The sequence below is a fragment of the Panthera onca genome, chromosome E3, assembly GCF_046562875.1.
Source record: "Panthera onca isolate mPanOnc1 chromosome E3, mPanOnc1 haplotype 2, whole genome shotgun sequence".
NCBI lineage: Eukaryota > Metazoa > Chordata > Mammalia > Carnivora > Felidae > Panthera > Panthera onca.
Window position 1 is genome coordinate 3,026,909 of NC_138354.1, and position 19,040 is coordinate 3,045,948.

The following is a 19,040-nucleotide window of genomic DNA, read 5'->3' on the forward strand; positions in this document are numbered from 1 at the left end:
AGAACATATTTGATCATGTTCACATCTTACCTCAGAAATATACTTGAAATGCACAACTGTTGCCTTTAAAAAGATTAATATTACTATTATGAAAAAGTACAACACACTGTGAGATTAAATTCCCGGCTTCAGTAGGTGTACATAATGACCTGCCAGCAGCTGGGATTTGAATGACTATATTTACCAGAAAAGGATCTTCTACCCATATTTTTCAGAATAAGTGTTCACAAATGATACATTATGCCCTGTGCTTTTGTTTCTCACTGGGATTTGAAAAATAAAACTTTCTGTTAGTTGTAAATTCATAAGCTTAGGGCAGGAAAATGTTTGAATTTGATATAAAAGAAGTTTTGAAAGGAAGATGAGTGGTTTAAAGCAAAAGATTAGTTGCCTTGGGAAATTCAGCTATCGAGAGAGCAGAGTTCAGTAATAAAAGGTCCTGCTCCAGCCGATTGCTCCATTCACGCTGCGATCCCTAATCCTTCCCGCCGGACCCTCGGCCAACTGACACTGCTGGTGACGACTGCCAGGTAGCACTCCCCGTCGCTTGTCCAGAATGTGTGGGGTTCGTCCGCCTTGGACCCGCCTCGTCTGTGGTGCACGTGGAAGTTGGTTATTACTTCTTGTATTCATCATCTCTTTAAATGGGAGAGAAGAGGTGAGGCCCTGAACCGATTATGATGATGCTGACTGACCTCTCGTCGGCAGAGTCACCGAGCACCTTGAAGTTGGACTTTCTCGCCGCGTGGTAGTTGATTCCTGTCCACTCTGCCACGACAGAGTTTCTGGTGTAGAGCCATGATTTTCCATTATGAAGCAGCTGATTAAAACCTATGGCAAGCTCCCCTTCTTCATGGTAGGTGGGCCCGTGACCATAGTCTCTGGTTCTCTTCAGGGCTTCTCATCCGCCAGTTTCCCACAGGAGTGGATGATTTCTACTGTGGAGGTTGGGGTTGTGGCCCCTTTGTAGACGAGCAGAGGATTATCTCCACGTTGAACAGGTGAAGTTAAATCTATTTCCATTAAATCAGACCTTGAAAGTCCATTTAGGGAAGTGACTTCTACATCATAAAATTATGATGTTATCTTGAGAGAAAGTTATGTCCATTTCTCTCCTTTGGATGGACCTTAAATCTGTATTATCCAGGCAGACGAGACTCTCGTTCATAAATGACTTATGTTCGATTTAAAAGTATGTGAAAATGGAAATTTCCGAGTTTTCCATAGTAATTTATTCCAGAGTCTTATAACGTTCATTGTAAGAATACCGAAGCATACTTAATGTTCATTTTTTTCAAGGAAAGGGAAAACTGTTAGTCATTATTTGGGAAAACACACACGTGCGCGTGCGCGCGCGCGCACACACACACACACACACACACACTCACCCCGCAAAGAGTATCAGGTGGACCATTGACTTCTCCCCAGGTCAGAGTTTGATGATGGTATTTAGGAGGTAATGTAATCATTTTTGTGTTTATGGATCTCTTCAGACTTTTCTCTGTTTCATTTAAGGTGTATAAAGATTACCTGCTTTTTAAAGAGTCTATGCAGACCTGATACCAACCCTTCTGCATCTTTTTCTGTTTCCAAAGCTTTTGTGCTCTGCTACCTTCAGGCCCTCTTAGTTTCATGATCTGCATATATTTCAGTGGTAAACAGTGCTGGGCTCAGAGATAACTCTGTTATTCTGCACACCGGCTCAACTGTGTTAAAATACTTGTAATGACGGTAATTTAGGCACATAGAGCCCAGAGCCCTGGCATATGTACCTCCCTTCTTTCTGTCATAAATGTTAGTGTCTGCACTGACCACACTCCTGTGGTCATTTGGATCACAAGATATTTGCTCATCTGCTGTGTGAAACTACTCTTCATGAAGATTTCTTTTCATGCTAGACCCGAGTACGCAGAATAATTTGCATGGAGTATAGGCATGTTTAGTAAACTATGAATTCCAGGAAAAATTGAGTTATGGAATCATTTACATTCAAAACAGTTCTATAATATATTAAATCGATGATGCTCTATCAGTTGTAAAAACCGAATTCAAATTCTTGAGTGTCTGTTTTCAAGCTTCTTTCTTTCAAAAGACTTATTTTTTATGACTCATTCTTGTAGGACACAGGACCCGTATGAAGTGGCATTTCTTTCTCCATTGTTAAGCAGGGCTCAGATGGCAGGGCGTTAAAGCCCAGAGCTCGGTCCATTCTGAGCCTCCAGAGCCACAGTCACTGCAGTTCAGCTTCATGAGGCCACTTGGGTCATGGCAGTGGACGGTGTTAGCCGAAGTACGTAGCAGAGAGGGACGCCGGACACGCTTTGACTGCTGGTGGTCACAGCCGGAGGACACCCTTGCGGCGTGGCTCAGAGCAGGCGGCGTGCCGCAGCCTTGGAGCGGCGAGGAGCGGCCGCTCTCCTGTCTCACAGTCACCAATCTCGGTCACGGTGGCTGACGCTTTGCCGCTTCTGTCCCCGCGTCAGGCAGAGACGCTTACCTCTTACAGGACAGCAGCTGGGGCTCATTCTCACTGCATTCTTGGCACTGATAACAGAATCGGGGAGCGGGGGCGTGGAACACAAAATCAGGCAAGTCGGAGACCTGAGACTCCTCCCTCGCCCTTACTCCCGTATTCAGTCCATCACGAATTTCTCTTGCCGCCTAGATGCCGTTTTAAAGCCGCCCATCTCTGTCCGTCTCCACCACAACCGCTGCGATTACCTTGACCCAAACCACCGTCTCCTTCGAATGCATTTGCCGGGATCACCACAGCGGCCCTAACTGGTCTACCCCTTCTGCTCTGGCCCCTCTTAATTCCTTCTCTGTGGAGCGGCCAGATGAACTTTTAACAGTACAGCTCCTTCAAAGGCTGTCTCCTGCCTTTTTATAATAATGGTTAATCATACTCATCATCAACATCACACTGGCAGTGCTTTGACCAAGGCCGATGGTGGGGTGGTCACATACTTTACTGTTCACACAAGGACTTTTTTTTTCTAGCAATATCTTCTCTATTTTTTGTTTATTTTTTTAATATAATGTATCGTCAGATTGACTTACATACAACACCCAGTGCTCATCCCAACAGGTGCCCTCCTCAGTGCCCATCACCTGCTTTCCCCTCTCCCCCACCCCCATCCACCTTCAGTTTGTTCTCTGTATTTGAGAGTCTCTTATGGTTTGCCTCCCTCACTCTCAGTTTGTGACTCTTTTTTTGCCCTTCCCGTCCCCCACGGTCTTTGGTTAAGTTTCTCAAGATCCACATATGAGTGAAAAGATATGGTATCTGTCTTTGTCTGACTGACTTACTTCACTCAGCATCCATGTTGCTGCAAATGGCATGATTTCATTCTTTCTCATTGCCAAGTTGTATTCCATTGTATATATAAACCGTGTTGTCTTTATCCATTTGTCAGTTGATGGACATTTGGGCTCTTTCCATAATTCGGCTATTGTTGAAAGTGCTGCTGTAAACATTGGGGTACACGTGCCCCTGTGCATCAGCACACCAGTATCCCTTGGGTAAATTCCCAGCAGTGCTATTGCTGGGTCGTAGGGTAATTCTATCTGTAATTTTTTGAGGAACCTCCACACTGTTTTCCAGAGCGGCTGCACCAGTTTGCATTCCCACCAACAGTGCAAGAGGATTCCCATTTCTGCACATCCTCCCCAGCATCTAGTTTCCTGATTTGTTCATTTTAGCCATTCTGACCAGCATGAGGTGGTATCTCAGTGTGGCTTTGATTTGTATTTCCCTGATGAGGAGTGATGTTGAGCATCTTTTCATGTGTCTGTTGGCCATCTGGATGTCTTCTTTGGAAAAGTGTCTATTTATCTCTTGTGCCCATTTCTTCACTGGATTATTTGTTTTCAGGTGTGGAGTTTGGGAAGTTCTTTATAGATTTTGGATACTAGGCCTTTCTCCGATACGTCATTGGCAAATATCTTTTCCCATTCCATTGGTTACCTTTTAGTTTGGTTGATTGTTTCCTTTGCAGTAAGGAAGTTTTTTTATCTTGGTGAGGTCCCAATAGTTCATTTTTGCTTTTAACTCCCTTGCCTTTGGAGATGTGTCTAGTAGGAAATTTCTGCAACTGAGGTCCAAGAGGTTGTTGCCTGCTTTCTCCTCTAGGATTTTGATGGTTTCCTGCCTCACATTTAGGTCTTTCATCCATTTTGACTTTATTTTTGTGTATGGTGTAAGACAGTGGCCTAGTTTCATTCTTCACATTGCTGTCCAGCTTTCTCAGCACTGTTTGCTAAAGAGACTGTCTTTATTCCATTGGATATTTTTTTCTACTTTCTCAAAGATTAGTTGGCCATACATCTGTGGGTCCAATTTTGGGTTCTTTATTCTATTCCATTGGTCTATGTGTCTGTTTTTGTGCTAATACCATACTGTCTTGATGATAACAGCTTTGTAGTAGAGGTTAAAGTCTGGGATTGTGATGCCTCCCACTTTGGTCTTCTTCTTCTTCAATATTACTTTGGCTATTCAGGGTCTTTTGTGGTTCCATACAAATTTTAGGATTGCTTATTCTAGCTTCGAGAAGAATGCTGGGGCAATTTTGGTTGGGATTGCATTGAATGTGTAGATTACTTTGGGTAGCATTGACATTTTAACCATATTTATTCTTGGAAACCATGAGCATGGAATGGCTTTCCATTTCTTTCTGTTTTCTTCAGTATCCTTCATAAACTTTCTATAGTTTTGAGCATACAGATCTTTTATATCTTTGGTTAGGTTTATTCCTAGGTATTTTATAGTTCTTGGTGCAGTTGTGAATGGGATCAGTTTTCTTGATTTCTCTTTCTTTTGCTTCATTATTGGCATATAAAAATGCAACTGATTTCTGTAAATTGGTTTTGTATCCTGCAACTTTGGTGAATTCATGTATTAGTTCTAGGAGTCTTTTGGTGGAGTCTTTCGGATTTTCCATGTAGAGTATCATGCACACAAGGATATTTTTGAACGTGAAGTGGCACCGTTGAAAATCACACCGCGGGGCGCCTGGGTGGCTCAGTCGGTTAAGCGTCCGACTTCGGCTCAGGTCACAATCTTGCGGTCCGTGAGTTCGAGCCCCACGTTGGGCTCTGGGCTGATGGCTCAGAGCCTGGAGCCAGCTTCCGATTCTGTGTCTCCCTCTCTCTCGGCCCCTCCCCCGTTCATGCTGTGTCTCTCTCTGTCTCAAAAATAAATAAATGTTAAAAAAAAAAAATTAAAAAAAAAAAAATCACACCGCAATGATGTGGAAACCATGATGTTCGTTTACCTTGTCTGCAACTCCCTGTAAGGCCTGGGCCATATTCACCCTGCTTCCATTCACTCTCTCTGCACCTGCACATCTGCTTGCTTTTCAGTCTTTTGTACTTTTCAGGTTCACTCCCCATGTTTGCTACCACCACAGGGCCTTTGTGCCTGACATCACTCAAGTGTCTGACTCCTACTGATCTTTTAGCCCTTAGCTTCTGCATGGCATCTCATTAAGTAGACTAAAGGTTAAATCTTTTTTATATGTTCTTACCACAGTGACAAGTACAATTTAACATTTAATTATTTGAATGAATACTAGTAATAGACTGGTGATATCGTATTATCGATACACCAGTCATAGAATGCAGTGGTCAGCACAATGGCAAAACAACCTCTACACAGCTGGCCCTTGACCAACATGGGTTTGAGCTGTGGGCCTGCCTATCTGTGGGTTCTTTGTGGTGCCAAACTGTAAAGGTACTTTCTCTTCATGAGAGTTTCCTAACCTCTTCTCTTCTCTAGCTCACTGCGTTACAAGAAACAGTATATAATACGTGTTAAGCAACTGTTGATATTATCAGTAAGGCTTCTGGTCAGCAGTAGGCTATCAGTAGTTAACTTCTGGGGGGAGTCAGAAGTTGTGTGGGGATTTCTGACTATTGAGGGGGGGTTGGTGCACCTACTGCCCATGTTGTTCAAGGGTCAAATGTATATTTAAATTCTGTATTTTAAGTACAAAAGAAACTGGCTATATGGACTGCAGCTTACTGTAAAAATACAGTCTCTGTCTTAGCACTGTTAATATGCTGTTTATTAATTTATTACAAATACAGTAATTTAATACTCCACGTTAGCAATTCCACAGAGTAACCCAAAATTTGAGGTTAAAACATGGGTTCGTGAGAAGAGGCTGTCCTCAGTGAGAAACCCTTGGCATTTTGAGTGATAATATACAGAATTGGTGGATTCTGGAACAGATGATCTGGGTTTTAAATGATTTTACCGCTCACTGTCTGGGTGGCCTTGAGCAAGTTACTTAGTTTCCCTGGGTCTCCCTTTTACCCATCTGTAGAATGAATATAATAATGGCATCTGGTATTTCATAGGGCTTTTAAGAAAATCAAATCGGGTAGTACCTACAAGATACTTAGAACAGCTTTTGGCACATAGGAGAAATTGAGTGACTACTAGCTGTTACTCTTATCTGTGTTATTGCTACTCTGTTGATTCATTAATGAGGTATTTATTCAATATCTGCCTTGTTCCTGGCATTGTTCTAGGTGCTGGGAATTCAGATGTGATCAAGATAGGGCATATTGTGCATTGGGTGTGATCCATTAATACTTCAGTTTCATTGTCGGACAAGTATCCTGACTGAAATAAATGTCATGGTTTGTTGGGGCACATTGGTGGGGAGGAGTTGGGTCCACTTGAAGGTTGAGTCTGCAGTCACAGAACTGGGGAGCAGTGTAGGGCTGGGAAAGAGCACAGAGAAAGGGCCCCGAGATGGAAAGGGCTTAGCCTGGTTAACAGTTAAAAAGTGAGCATGGCTGGATTGTTTATACGTGAGTAGAGAGGGTAGGGGGCCTAATAGAGACAGGAAGCCGATGAGGCAGGTACGTGGGGGGGGGGGGGGGGGGGGAGGGGGGGTTGTATAGAAAAATGACAAGCCATCTAATTCTCCTTAATTTACTGCTGAAGAAGCAGAAAGCCATGTGCCCTGAGCAGGGTCATGTAGAAAATTAGTGATGGGGCTGGAACTAGAAGCTAAGTGTCCCATGTTCATATATGCACGTGTGTGTGACATACATGTGCACACACATACGTTTTAACTATTGAAGCATATGTATAAAAATTGCACACGTTACATAGAACAATTTTCTGTGAAGTTTCACAAAGTGAGCCCCCCTGTTACACGCCCCCCCCCAGCCCGTTACACCTCCCTGTTACACCCCTCCACTGTTCTATCCCGCAGAGGTAAATTGGTCCTGAACTCTAACACCACACATTAGTTCTGCCTGATTTTGAACTGCTATGAACTTTTGGATGGAAGTGTATGCTGTAGTAACTTCTTTCTGTCTGGCTTCTTGGCCTGCACATGTCTGAGATTCATGTGTGGGGGTGTGCGTGGCAGTAGATGTTGTGTTCCCACTGCTCTGTAGTCTTTTACTCTCGGAGTACGCGGGGGTTTCCAGTTTACTCGCCCACCGGAAGTCCCTAAAGAGACAGGTTGTGTGTGTGTGTGTGTGTGTGTGTGTGTGTGTGTGTGATGAAAGATGGATTGTGATTCCTGTCATTTATGTGTGCATGTTAATCTTGCTTGTCTTTTATTTTTTTAACCAGTTGAAGTCTCTATGGAAACATTTCTTTTAGAGCCCACTTTGATACCAAGTGGGTATCCCTTGGTCACTTTGAAAATATAATGCCTGGTTGAAACCCAGACTTGCATGACTAGAGATCACCCACTATGCCCCTTTGTTAAAGAGGTATTAATCGTAAATGGAAATAGGTTGGATGAATTTGTCACGTTTTCAAATGGTGCTGATCATTGAGCTTTTCAGCCTTTTGAAATATTATCTAGGGTATTACATGCTTCCAGGAGGTCAAGGATGATTGGCTACTTAATTGGGCCAAATAGCCATCATTTATACTTGTTAAAATTAGGTCTCTTTAAATAAGTGATTGATTAATTGGATGTATGCCATTTTCATGTGTATTTCATTCAATTTTTTTTCTTTCTCTCTCTTTTTTTTTTTTTGAACATTTCAGATGATGTCGTGCCGTATTTTAAGACAGAGCCAGGCCTGCCGCAGATCCACCTGGAAGGCAACCGCCTTGTTCTCACTTGCCTCGCTGAAGGGAGCTGGCCTTTGGAGTTCAAGTGGATGCACAATGACAGTGAGCTCACCACCTACAGCAGCGAATATAAGTAATTGATTGCTTGAAAATAAGATTCCGTTTCAGGCTGATGTGTTTAGAGTATTTGCCTTTTGGGCCATAATAGCACAAGAGGTGAAAATATTTGATTGAATTTCTAATGCATTAGGATTAAAGGGATAGATTTAATTAGAATGTGATTTAATATTCTGATCGACATTGTATTTATACCTAGGAAGTGTATCATTATATTTGTAAAAGGAAGTCTGTTAGCCAAATTACCAGACTGAAAAAAGTTGTAGTTACAGAGGGATGCAAGTAACAGGTTTCGTGTGATAAATTTGCACTCTTGTGGCAACGGCCCCACCCGCCAGTGTCGTTCGTATTCAACGAGCATGAATATTTAGACAGAGATCTTTAAATCAGGAGCTTCTGGAGCTCTGAGGCGTCAACAGAAAATTTACCTGGCTGACTTTCAGAGTCAGGACAGGGAGGATGGAAGTGTGGGGGAGGGGCGTGAGCACAGCATCTCATCCAGCAAGGATGTTCACTCGAGTCCTGGGTGCGGCTGCAGTGAGCCCAACACGGGGCAGAGAACAAGTAGTGAGTGGGGACGAGGACGAGATGCAGCCGCGTAGGAGGTGTGGCTTCACCCAGCACCAGTGGCGCCAACTCTCGAGCCTCCGTGTCTCCTTGTGGTGCCAAGGTCTTTCAGGTTCGAATCTCAACTTGAGCTTCCGTTTCTGTGTGGGCTGGTTATACCAGATGCAACAGTTCTGAGGAGGATGGAGAACCAGTGACTTCCTAAAAAGTCCAAAAGGTCCCCAGATCAGCGCAATCAGCAATGTCATGCTCTTATTTAACTGAGAGAATTGGCTGTTCAGAGGTGTTTTAAATAGAGTAATGAGTTCTCAACGTGGGGCATAACCCATCACCCACTCTCTTGAAAAGTCAGAGGTTTGGGGCACCTGGCTGGCTCCGTCGGAATAGCATGTGACTCTTGATCGAGGGGTTGTGAGTTCAAGCCTCATGCTGGCTGTAGAGACTACTTAAATAAACTTAAAAAAATAAAAGAGGGGCACCTGGGTGTCTAAGTCCATTAAGAGTTCGATGCCTGATTTTGGCCCAGGTCATGATCTCATAGTAGATCGAGCCCTCCTCAGGCTCTGCTTTGACATCACAGAGCCTGCATGGGATTCTCTCTCTCCCCCTTTCCTCCTTCTTTCTTCCCCCCTCTCAAAATAAATAAGCTTAAAAAAATAAAAACTTACCTGCTATTTACCTTTTGGGATGAGCACTGGGTGTTGTACGGAAACCAATTTGACAATAAATTTCATATATTGAAAAAAAAAATAAAATTGCAAGATTTCATATAAAAATCCACTCTCTGATCCCTGTTGATCAGTCAGAAGGCCTGGCCACTCAGCTCTGCCTCCGCAACCCTCCCCACCCCACCCCCAGAAGCAGGTGCTGGCCAGTGCTCCCCTTCAGGAAGGGCACAGCCCTTCTGGCTCTCAGTGCTCTGGTCCCCACATCATCTGTATGATGCCACACTTGCTTTGCTCAGTTCTCTTCTTCCCCTGCCCTTTGTAGACGTAAGAGTTTGTGACCACCTCTCTCATGATCAGGCCTGTACTGTCAGACTATCTGCTGTTGTAGGAGCAATTTATCGTAATAGTTACGAGCATGTTGACATCAACAGACCCAGGTTTGAATCCCAGCTAACTACCAATTAGCATTAGCAGTGTGATCTCCTGCAAGCCACTTATCAGTTCCACTTTTAACGTCTGCAAAATGGGGCTGATCGTATCTCATTTGTCGTGTTGTGAGCGTTAAAAGGCTCTAATGTAGGTAAAACAGTGTATGTTCTGGCCCACAAGCAATCTGCTAATAAATCCTAGGTGATACTGTATATCATCATAATGAGACGTTAGAGTACTTGGTTTGTTAGGAGGGGCATAAGAAAGAAAAAGACAAAAAGTAAGCTTAGAAATGAGAAGCATGTGTGAGTAATGGGCTTTAACAGCAGGTGCCTTGAATTCGGATACTTCTATTCAATTTACTATGTGTGTGACTTTGGACAGGTTACCTAACCAGTTTGATCTTGCTTTTCTCATCTGTAAAATGGGTATAATAAAACCCAATTCAGAGGGTTCTCATAAAAATGAAATGACATAATGTTTTGTCTGCCCCTGGGAGAAAGGGATGAAGTCTCAGAAGAATCCAGATTGTTCTTCCATATAAAAAATAGTAATGTGGATGATCTATAATGATGGTGTTCAGATTGGGGTATGTGGTCATGGATAGTGGCAAAGGAATTGCTTTCTAGATGTTCAGTTTCCATATGTGTGTTTTCTGAGGTTGAGCTGACTGAGAACATGCCTTTTTGCAGACACCCGGGATTCTGCCCTTTTGTGCTGTTTCCCCCAGTTCGCCGAAGGAAGGCTCACTTTCCCCATCTGAGTCCTCCTGTGGAACTGCCTCTCAGGTGCAGGACGAGTGCCTAGGTCCAAATATTTGGCTTGAACAAAATGAGGGGCTCTTTTAAACAACCCCTGAAGAGCTACTTGGCCTCTAGTCTATACATATTCCTTTTAAGGAAAAGTAGGGCTCTAGAAATGGGATATTTTGACCATTCTTGGATTTAAAAAAAAAAAAAAATTGGGACATGTTGTATATAGGTAGGCAGCAAGAGCTGTACCATTTTTTTGACACAACCCCGCCATTTCCATTCTCCAACTGTCCTCAGAGAATATATTGTGCCTCAAGGGACGTGTAGTGAGAGCAAAGGAAAGAGCGCGTGCAAGTTAGATCCCCACGGCTGAGGGCACCTTGTCTTCTCCGGGCAGCATGCTCACAGCGGCGCCCCGGGGTGTGTCCACTTACACGTAGCAGAAGCAGAGTATTCCAGAGCTGTTGGAAAGAAGAAACAAGCTGTGAAATGCTCTTTAATGAAGCACACTGTGTCTGCATTTCACCCTCCTCTGTAATGAGGCTGAGGGCTCAGTGGCACATTTCAAGGAGGAGGAGGAAGAAAGTTCTGTTTACTTCCATCAGAACCATGTTGTATCGTGATGTACGAAGAACATGCATGACAGGAAAGTTAGGGCTTTGTATTTTCTCAAACACTTATTCAGAAGATACTTTCATTAACTTCTGCAAAAAAGATGATTTGAGATTCTAAATCCATATCCTTTTTCATTAATTTCCTGTGTTTTGATTGTTGCTATGCTTCAATCTCTTCTCTAGTTTATTTCCTTCTTCCGTGTACTCTTTAGATTTAAATGAACTGTATGCAAATATGTGGTCAGTACTTTCTCTTTGTTGTTAATTTGTATCCAATTTTATTTATTCTAATAGTAAATAACTTGCCATTTAATGAAATAAAAAGTAATTGAAAAAAAAACCAACCACTATCCTCCCATTAAGAGACACATTTTCTAAGTTTTTAATGCTTAATAATTATATTTCAAAGTTTGTGATACATTTATGTTTTTTTGATAAACTATGTAATATAATAGTTGCTGTGACCCTGTAATACAGAAGAATTTTTTTAGCAGTTAGAATGTTTTGATCAAAGGACATCCTTTTTAAATTGCCATTTGTATGTGTATTTTTATTTCAGAGAAGTATGATGGATAATCAAGAAGTATCTTTGAAGCATAACAATATATTACATTAGAATAAAATTCTTTGGGATAAATAGACCTACTAATTAAGTTCAAAGAGTAAAAAGGAGCAGTATGAAGGTTCCTATCTGTTAAAGAGTTCATTATTAAAGAAGGGATGATGTGTACTTCAAAATCATTATATTGTTTATATTCCATTGGATGCATGTAAAACAGCGGTGTAATAGTTTGATTCTAAAATGCTAAACCATACATCATGCCACTGTTATATATGCAGCTGTTTAGACTTAGGATAAAACAGTTCTGCTGTCCACTCGAAAATGTGCAAGGAGGTGGAGGTTTTTTTGGCGTTGCTCTTTGCACTAGACATTTTACCTGTTAATTTGACACTCCCTGGATAATCCTCAGGAAGGCGAAGCATTGTGGGTCACTGAGGCAGGATTGCAGGGGCAGCTCATTACACATGGACCATTACAATGGGGTAGATGCTTCCTTCCCATTTCCCTGGAAACTTAGTAGGAAGAGATGGGTGGTTCTAAAGCACCAACAGTTTGGGAACAACGTGGTAAATTACATTCTGTTCACTGAGGGCTTCAGACACCAAGATGGGTTGTCAAGGATCCATAGTATTTTGTCCTCCCTTTTTTCAAGAAATAAACGCTGCCCAAAAAGCTCATGCTCTTTTTTCAAATTACTCTTTCATCTACTTCCTTCCAATAAGCACCTTCAGCTGTCATATGTTAACCTCCATTAGACATTCTAAGTCTCAAATTGAAAAACATGGCTACTTTATGAAAATGGTAGCAGTTTTTTCTCTGAAATTGAGTCCCTCTCCCCCCCCCCCCTTTGATGTCAGTATGAAAATGCTAATCCTGTAAAGGAAAATAATATAAACTCAGCTTTTCCAGCTTTGACTGGAAATAGCATTTTCTTTGCTGATTGTGTTACAAACTGCCCCCCAAATTTCAGTGAGTTGCAAATGTTATTCCCATGGATGCTTATATCCACATTCAGGCATAGGTGATCCTGTAGCCACAATTGTAATAGTTAGGTCATTAAACCAGGTTTGCATAGCTGTCAAAGGCAGATGGGTCTCTTTTTTTTTTTCCCCCAGAAAGTATTTATTCTCAATTACTTTCTACTTGGAGATAAAAAATTACATTCGAATACAGGTAGATAGATGTCTAAGCCAATAATTTCTTAGTGCTAGGCGTACTATTCATTTTATACCAGGAAGGATAATTGGATACTGTGAAGTGCTAAAAATCTTATATCTCCTTACGTGACCCGTCTCTGTGGTTCAGTTTCTGTGACAGTATAAACAATAGAAACTTGATGGATGATTCTTTTTTTTTTTAATTCCAGTAAGAAAATAGGGGTGGTTAAGGACAAAGTAACTTTTTTCTTATGTCTTAAGAAGAAAAATTTCACAGTATCAACAAAAATTATTAAATACCTGGGAATAACCTTTATAAGAACCTACACGAAGAAAAGTGGAAAGCCTCACTGGGAGATATAAAAGAGAATCCTAGGGGCGCCTGGGTGGCGCAGTCGGTTGGGCGTCCGACTTCAGCCAGGTCACGATCTCGCGGTCCGTGAGTTCGAGCCCCGCGTCAGGCTCTGGGCTGATGGCTCGGAGCCTGGAGCCTGTTTCCGATTCTGTGTCTCCCTTTCTCTCTGCCCCTCCCCCGTTCATGCTCTGTCTCTCTCTGTCCCAAAAATAAATAAAAAACATTGAAAAAAAAAAAAATTTAAAAGAGAATCCTAGATAGGAAATCTGCACAACGTAAAACTAGACAAAGTATATGAAACAGTTGTATCCAAGACAGAAACCAGAAACAGAAGCCAGAAACCAGAGACAGAAACCAAGCGAGCCCTCTGACTGGCCCAGCTTTTCTTCTGTGCCAGAATTTCCAGGCTGTGGCTGTGGGGGCGGGGGGCACTAATACCCGGAGGACTCCTGAGTTGAGGAGATTGGAGAATCCAGAGGGATCAAGGCCGAGTGCCCGAGAAAGGGAATCTAGAGGTCTACAGCGGTTCTGTGTTGAGTGTTTGGCAGAATATTTATCAGCACGTTTGGTGAGGAGACTCCCCAAGGCCAGGGAAAGGGCTGCCCAGAAGTGATGGCCGTACTTCCCATGCTCGCCACAGGGCTGGGCGGACGACCTGTTCTCACCAGCCATACCCCAAATTCTCATAATTTATGGGGTTATGGGATAGAGGATTCATAAGTATCTTGGGTCTGTAGTGGGAATTATTAGCCCTTGACCAAATGCAGTTCTGATCCTGCCTAAGATTTTATAAACAAGACCAGGAAGGATCAAACGACTTTCAAGTATCTTTGAAGCATCAGAGAGCAAAGCCCAAGGATGTTTATAGGAATACAAAAATATCTAGCACCAAACAGGGTAAAATCCACAATGTCTAGAATGGAATCAAAGATTATTAGGCATGTAAAGAGGAAGGAAGGCATGACCCTTAAGGAGGACAAAAATCAATCTATTAATCTATCGAGCCAAAGCTGGCACATATGTTAGAATTAGCGGAGAAAGGCACTGTTGAAACATCATAACCGTATTCCCTGTGATCAAAGCTAAATACATACAAGATGTTAAAAGGCCGAAATCAAACTCCTGAGGATGAAACCTGTGATATCTGAGATGAAAAACACACTGGATGGGAGAGTAGCAGAGTAGATGTTTCAGAAGAAAATGTTAGTAAACTTAAAGATACAGCAGTGGGATTATCCACAATGAAAGGCAGATACCAAAAAAAAAAAAAAAAAGGAATCAAACACAATGAAAAGAGCATTAGTGACTTACAGGACAACTTCCGAGAGTCTAATGTGAGTGTGTTTGGAATCCCAAAGGAGGCAGGAGTGGAAAAATTGAAGAAATCAGATGGCAGATGCTCTCCAGTTGATGAAACCTACAGACCCCCAAGTGCGGGAAGCTCCTCTGGTCCCTGTAGTGGTGTTACTGGCCAGTGCAATAAGGAAGAAAAGTACAAAAGAAATAGCATCTAGATTGTAAGACATAAAAATGTCTTTGATTGAAGGTCTTTATTTCTACATCGTCTATGTAGAAAATGTGACGTTGTCTATAAACAAGCTGCTAAAGCTAGTAAGTGGGCTTAGCAGTGTTCCAAGACGTAAGATCAGTGTTCAGAAATCTTCAGACTCTGAGACAAAGCAGCTAATTAGGCTTCATTACTACATCATGGGAAAGACTCCTCTACATGTTTTTTGTTTTGTTTTGCTTTTGATCTGCTGTGTCCCCCAGTCACCAAGAGGAAAGGTCTGTTTAACTGAGAACTCTTCCGTTAGGTGACATGTGATGACCCACTGGTTTCTCCATCATCTCACTGAACTGAGTGCAACACCCACCCGCGTCTTTGCGCAAGGGCGTGGTGCCCCCAGCTGTCTGGTTTCAGTTTTCCCGTCTTGGTTTATAGTCACTCTTTTCTGCTGCTTAATTCTCCACTGGTCCTGTCCTCTTTGAACTGCCCAGCTCACAATAATCACAGTTATATTTTGGCTCAAATGAACTAGTCTTACACAGTTTGGCTCCGAGAAGTAGAATCCCTTATAGGCCCATGCTGCTTACAGCTCTGGGTCCTAAGATCTCCTTCTTAACGTGTTTCAGTCTGGGGTTTTCATTTCAGTATTTTGCTTGTGAAAGAAGCCAGCTATAGACTCATTCCACTTGTGATTATTATTTTTTAATGTCACATAGGAAATTTATAAAAAATAGAATCGAAAGCCTAATTATTTATCATCTCCTCTCACAAAAGAAGAATGAAAGTAATCCCAAGAAAGGTATAAGTGGCTTACAGTTGTTTTTTTTTTCATAACCTTTTTTTCCCACTTTGAATAAGATTGGGCATTGGGCCAAGATAGGAAAGTTTATTATAGAACTTGGTTGTTTATTTTCATGCAAAATAGATATTTTTATACCAGCATAAAAAAATCAAATTGTGGGGGATAGTCTTATCTGAAGTGGCCTGAAATGAATGTAGACCCCCCCCCATTCAAAGAAAAGAGCCTCATATCTAGTTTTGTTTTTTTTTTTTAAATGTTTGTTTATTTTTGAGAGAGAGAAAGAGTGTGAGCAGGGGCAGGGCAGAGAGAGAGGGAGACACAGAATCCGAAGCAGGCTCCAGTCTCTGAGTTGACGGCACAGAGCCTGGTGTGGGGCTCGAACTCGCAAACTGTGAGATCATGACCTGAACCAAAGTCCAATGCTTAACTGACTGAGCTATGCCAGTGCCCTGTGCCTTAGATCTAGTTTTTTTTTTTTTTTTTTAATTTTTTTTTTTCAACGTTTTTTATTTATTTTTGGGACAGAGAGAGACAGAGCATGAACGGGGGAGGGGCAGAGAGAGAGGGAGACACAGAATCGGAAACAGGCTCCAGGCTCCGAGCCATCAGCCCAGAGCCTGACGCGGGGCTCGAACTCACGGACCGCGAGATCGTGACCTGGCTGAAGTCGGACGCTTAACCGACTGCGCCACCCAGGCGCCCCGCCTTAGATCTAGTTTTAATGGGCATGAGAGTTCTGTTTTGTGAATTGAATTATGTCACCTGACTTCAGAGGGAGAAGCACGGATGTGCCTTCGCTATTCTGAACCACGGTGGGACTGTTAGACCTGTGTCCTTAGAGTAGCTCGCTGTTGTTGGAAGAACCTCTCAACAGTAAGTAGCCAGTCTACAACCAGGCAGCATTTTGTCAGACACTTGCTAAGCTTTTAGCACTGCACATTCAGGAAAACTCAGAACAGGTTTATTTGTCCCAGTTTTGGGGGGATTGTTTATCGCCTAATGGTTCTTAGTGGTTTGCCAGGAAGCCATGAGTTCTAAAAGAGAGGATTCCAAGAGGCATTATTTAGGGTTTTCTGTGGCCACGGTGAGTGCTTGGTAACGTGAAAAGATTTTCCAGCCACGGTTATTTTGGCTGTGCTCTGGAGGGTAGGCCTTGGGGGGTTCTAGGACGAACCACAGGGGCAAACTCTCTCTGATGGAAATGGGAAGGGAAGTTGTTGCTTGGACGCCGGGTTGGTCCCCGAACCACCGGCAGACTGAAGGAGCCTTCAGAGCCAAATCGGCCCAGGAGCCGTTCCCCCCGGGGCTCCTGCCGCTGCTCCCACTGGGCCCGGGATGCCGTTGTTTGAGCCTCTGCCCCGACTGGCACTGGACACCGCGCTGTGCCCCTGGTCCAGGGCTCTGCTGAGCACCAGCACCGATGCCGTCCGACCGCTTCTCCATTAGCCCTACTCCTCAGCCTCAGGTCTAAAAACCCAGAGTACGTGTGTCCAGGGGTCTGCCTCCACTGAGACCCACAGAGTGGAAAATTCTCCAAACACAGGACAGTGCTCTAGATCCTAGGCAGCCCAAACCAGGTCACACGTTCACTCCAGGCAGGGCTAGTCAGGCCATTGTTTACGGGTCGAAATGGAGCTCAGGTTGTTTGTTAGAGAAACCCTGAGATGGTTCATGTGGCCCACCCTGAGAAGCACTTCAGAACTGAGGTATTCTCCTACTTGAGCAGAAATGGACGTTTAAACCCTTGGTTTTATTGTGATTTTGTGCTTGATTTTCTTTAATTTGCTCTTCCTGATAACGAACTGGCCCTGGAAAATGTTCTGTTAGTCTAGTAGAAACTCTGCCTTTATCCAGTGAATACAAACATTCCCTGCTGTGTTTATTTGAAATAGGAGCAGGCATTTTCTATATTTTGGTGGCATATGGTGCTAAGATTTTATCATACTTTCTTCTAAAGAGCCAGGAAACTTTCTCTGCTTAAAAATGTGTGTTTATAAACAATGGGCTTGCAGTGAATATTCCCATCTGTTAGGTGAACATAATTTGTGTAGGAATTCTTGTAATAGGTGGAGTACTTTGCAACTTTTTTGTATATTTTTTCCCTGGCGAGACATGAGACTAAAGAGTTGGTACGGAACAGCATATGCCTAATACTCAATTTTGTATCTGCTCCTCCCTGTGGTTTGAAAACACTGCTATTTTCGTGCATTAGTACATACGATTACTGTAGAAATTCATAAGAATTTAAAATCTATTTAGGACCCCACAAGAGACAGAAAATGGAATGGATAACAATTATATAATCGCGGACACGTTGCAGAGGTGACACTGTGCGTGTGGTTTTTTTCAAACACGTGCTCCCATGACTCGTGTTATTTCATTTCAAAACACCCATGTTGGCTTTGTGTCAACTTAATCTCAAAACCCCTCCTTATTATAATCACAGTTATGTAACCATCAAAGCTGCTCATCCTTCCAGTCTTGACTTGTCATTTAAATAAATGGCGTTGACTCTTTGTGTTCAGTTTGATCTTACTCTGATTATCCACACTAATTAATTTTGTGTTTGAGATGAGCCATTCCTCAGAATAGAATAAAATTTTGAAGATTAAAACTCAGCGATATTTTTTCATAAAAGATTTTATTAATCTTGTCATGGGACTGTCAAGATGGTTATCAGAGGGAAAACATACTTTGATTAATATTTGCTTAGTGCTGAATTACCTATATTGTCCAAGTGTTTTATTCACTTAAAAATTAGGCCTTTAAGTTCCTTTTTCAGGTTGACTAATTGGACATACTTGAATAAAAAGTTGAGCAATCAGTTGAATATAAAAGTGATTTCAAGCTATGCTTAGGAACTGAGCCAAGAAAGCTTACCATACGTGGTGCTTTTTACCTGAGTTTTAAAAGTTTCTGGTTATCCTTTGTTAGGAGAAGTAGTTTTAAATTGATGATAATTATGTATGTACGGAACCTCTCTGTAATGAAGGATAGCATCACTCAGTTTTCTCTTTTTCGGAAGATAGGCTACCTTTAGACTGGGTTTTAGCTCTCTGTTTTCTTTTTTGTAGTACGCACCTTCCCATGTGTAAGAAGTAGCCAGGACTCAGCCTCATTCTTGGTTTGTTTGTGAACATGGCCTAGAAACCAGTTAGTGTACTCTCTCAGGTATTGTGAAAGGTTGGGGCTCCAGAGCTATAAAACCCACTTCAAGTGGTCCTTGGTTATGAATCTTATTTGCTTATGGATTTCAAAACATCCTAAGTTATAAAACTAACCATAAACCTAAAGCAGGGCTTTTATGGAAACTGTATCTTCTAAGTACATTTTTTTTCTACTATGAAATGTTACTGAAGTTTTTAGAAAGACTTTGATTTGAAGGATGACGATTGCTTACAGCCACAACAATGGAAAATACAAGTGAAACCACCTTTCAGTTATCCAAAATGTTTTTAAA

General features: G+C 42.3%; 1 protein-coding gene across 2 annotated transcripts in view; it reads left to right on the top strand.

Moving 5' to 3' along the window:
* SDK1 (sidekick cell adhesion molecule 1) overlaps positions 1 to 19,040 on the top strand; it is an 882,012-nt gene that overhangs the window by 346,606 nt on the left and 516,366 nt on the right. For both annotated transcript variants that reach the window (XM_078440087.2, XM_078440088.2), the window contains exon 2: positions 8,024 to 8,183. In XM_078440087.2, coding sequence (XP_078296213.2) covers positions 8,024 to 8,183 — 160 coding nt within the window. The remainder of the gene's footprint in view (positions 1 to 8,023; positions 8,184 to 19,040) is intronic.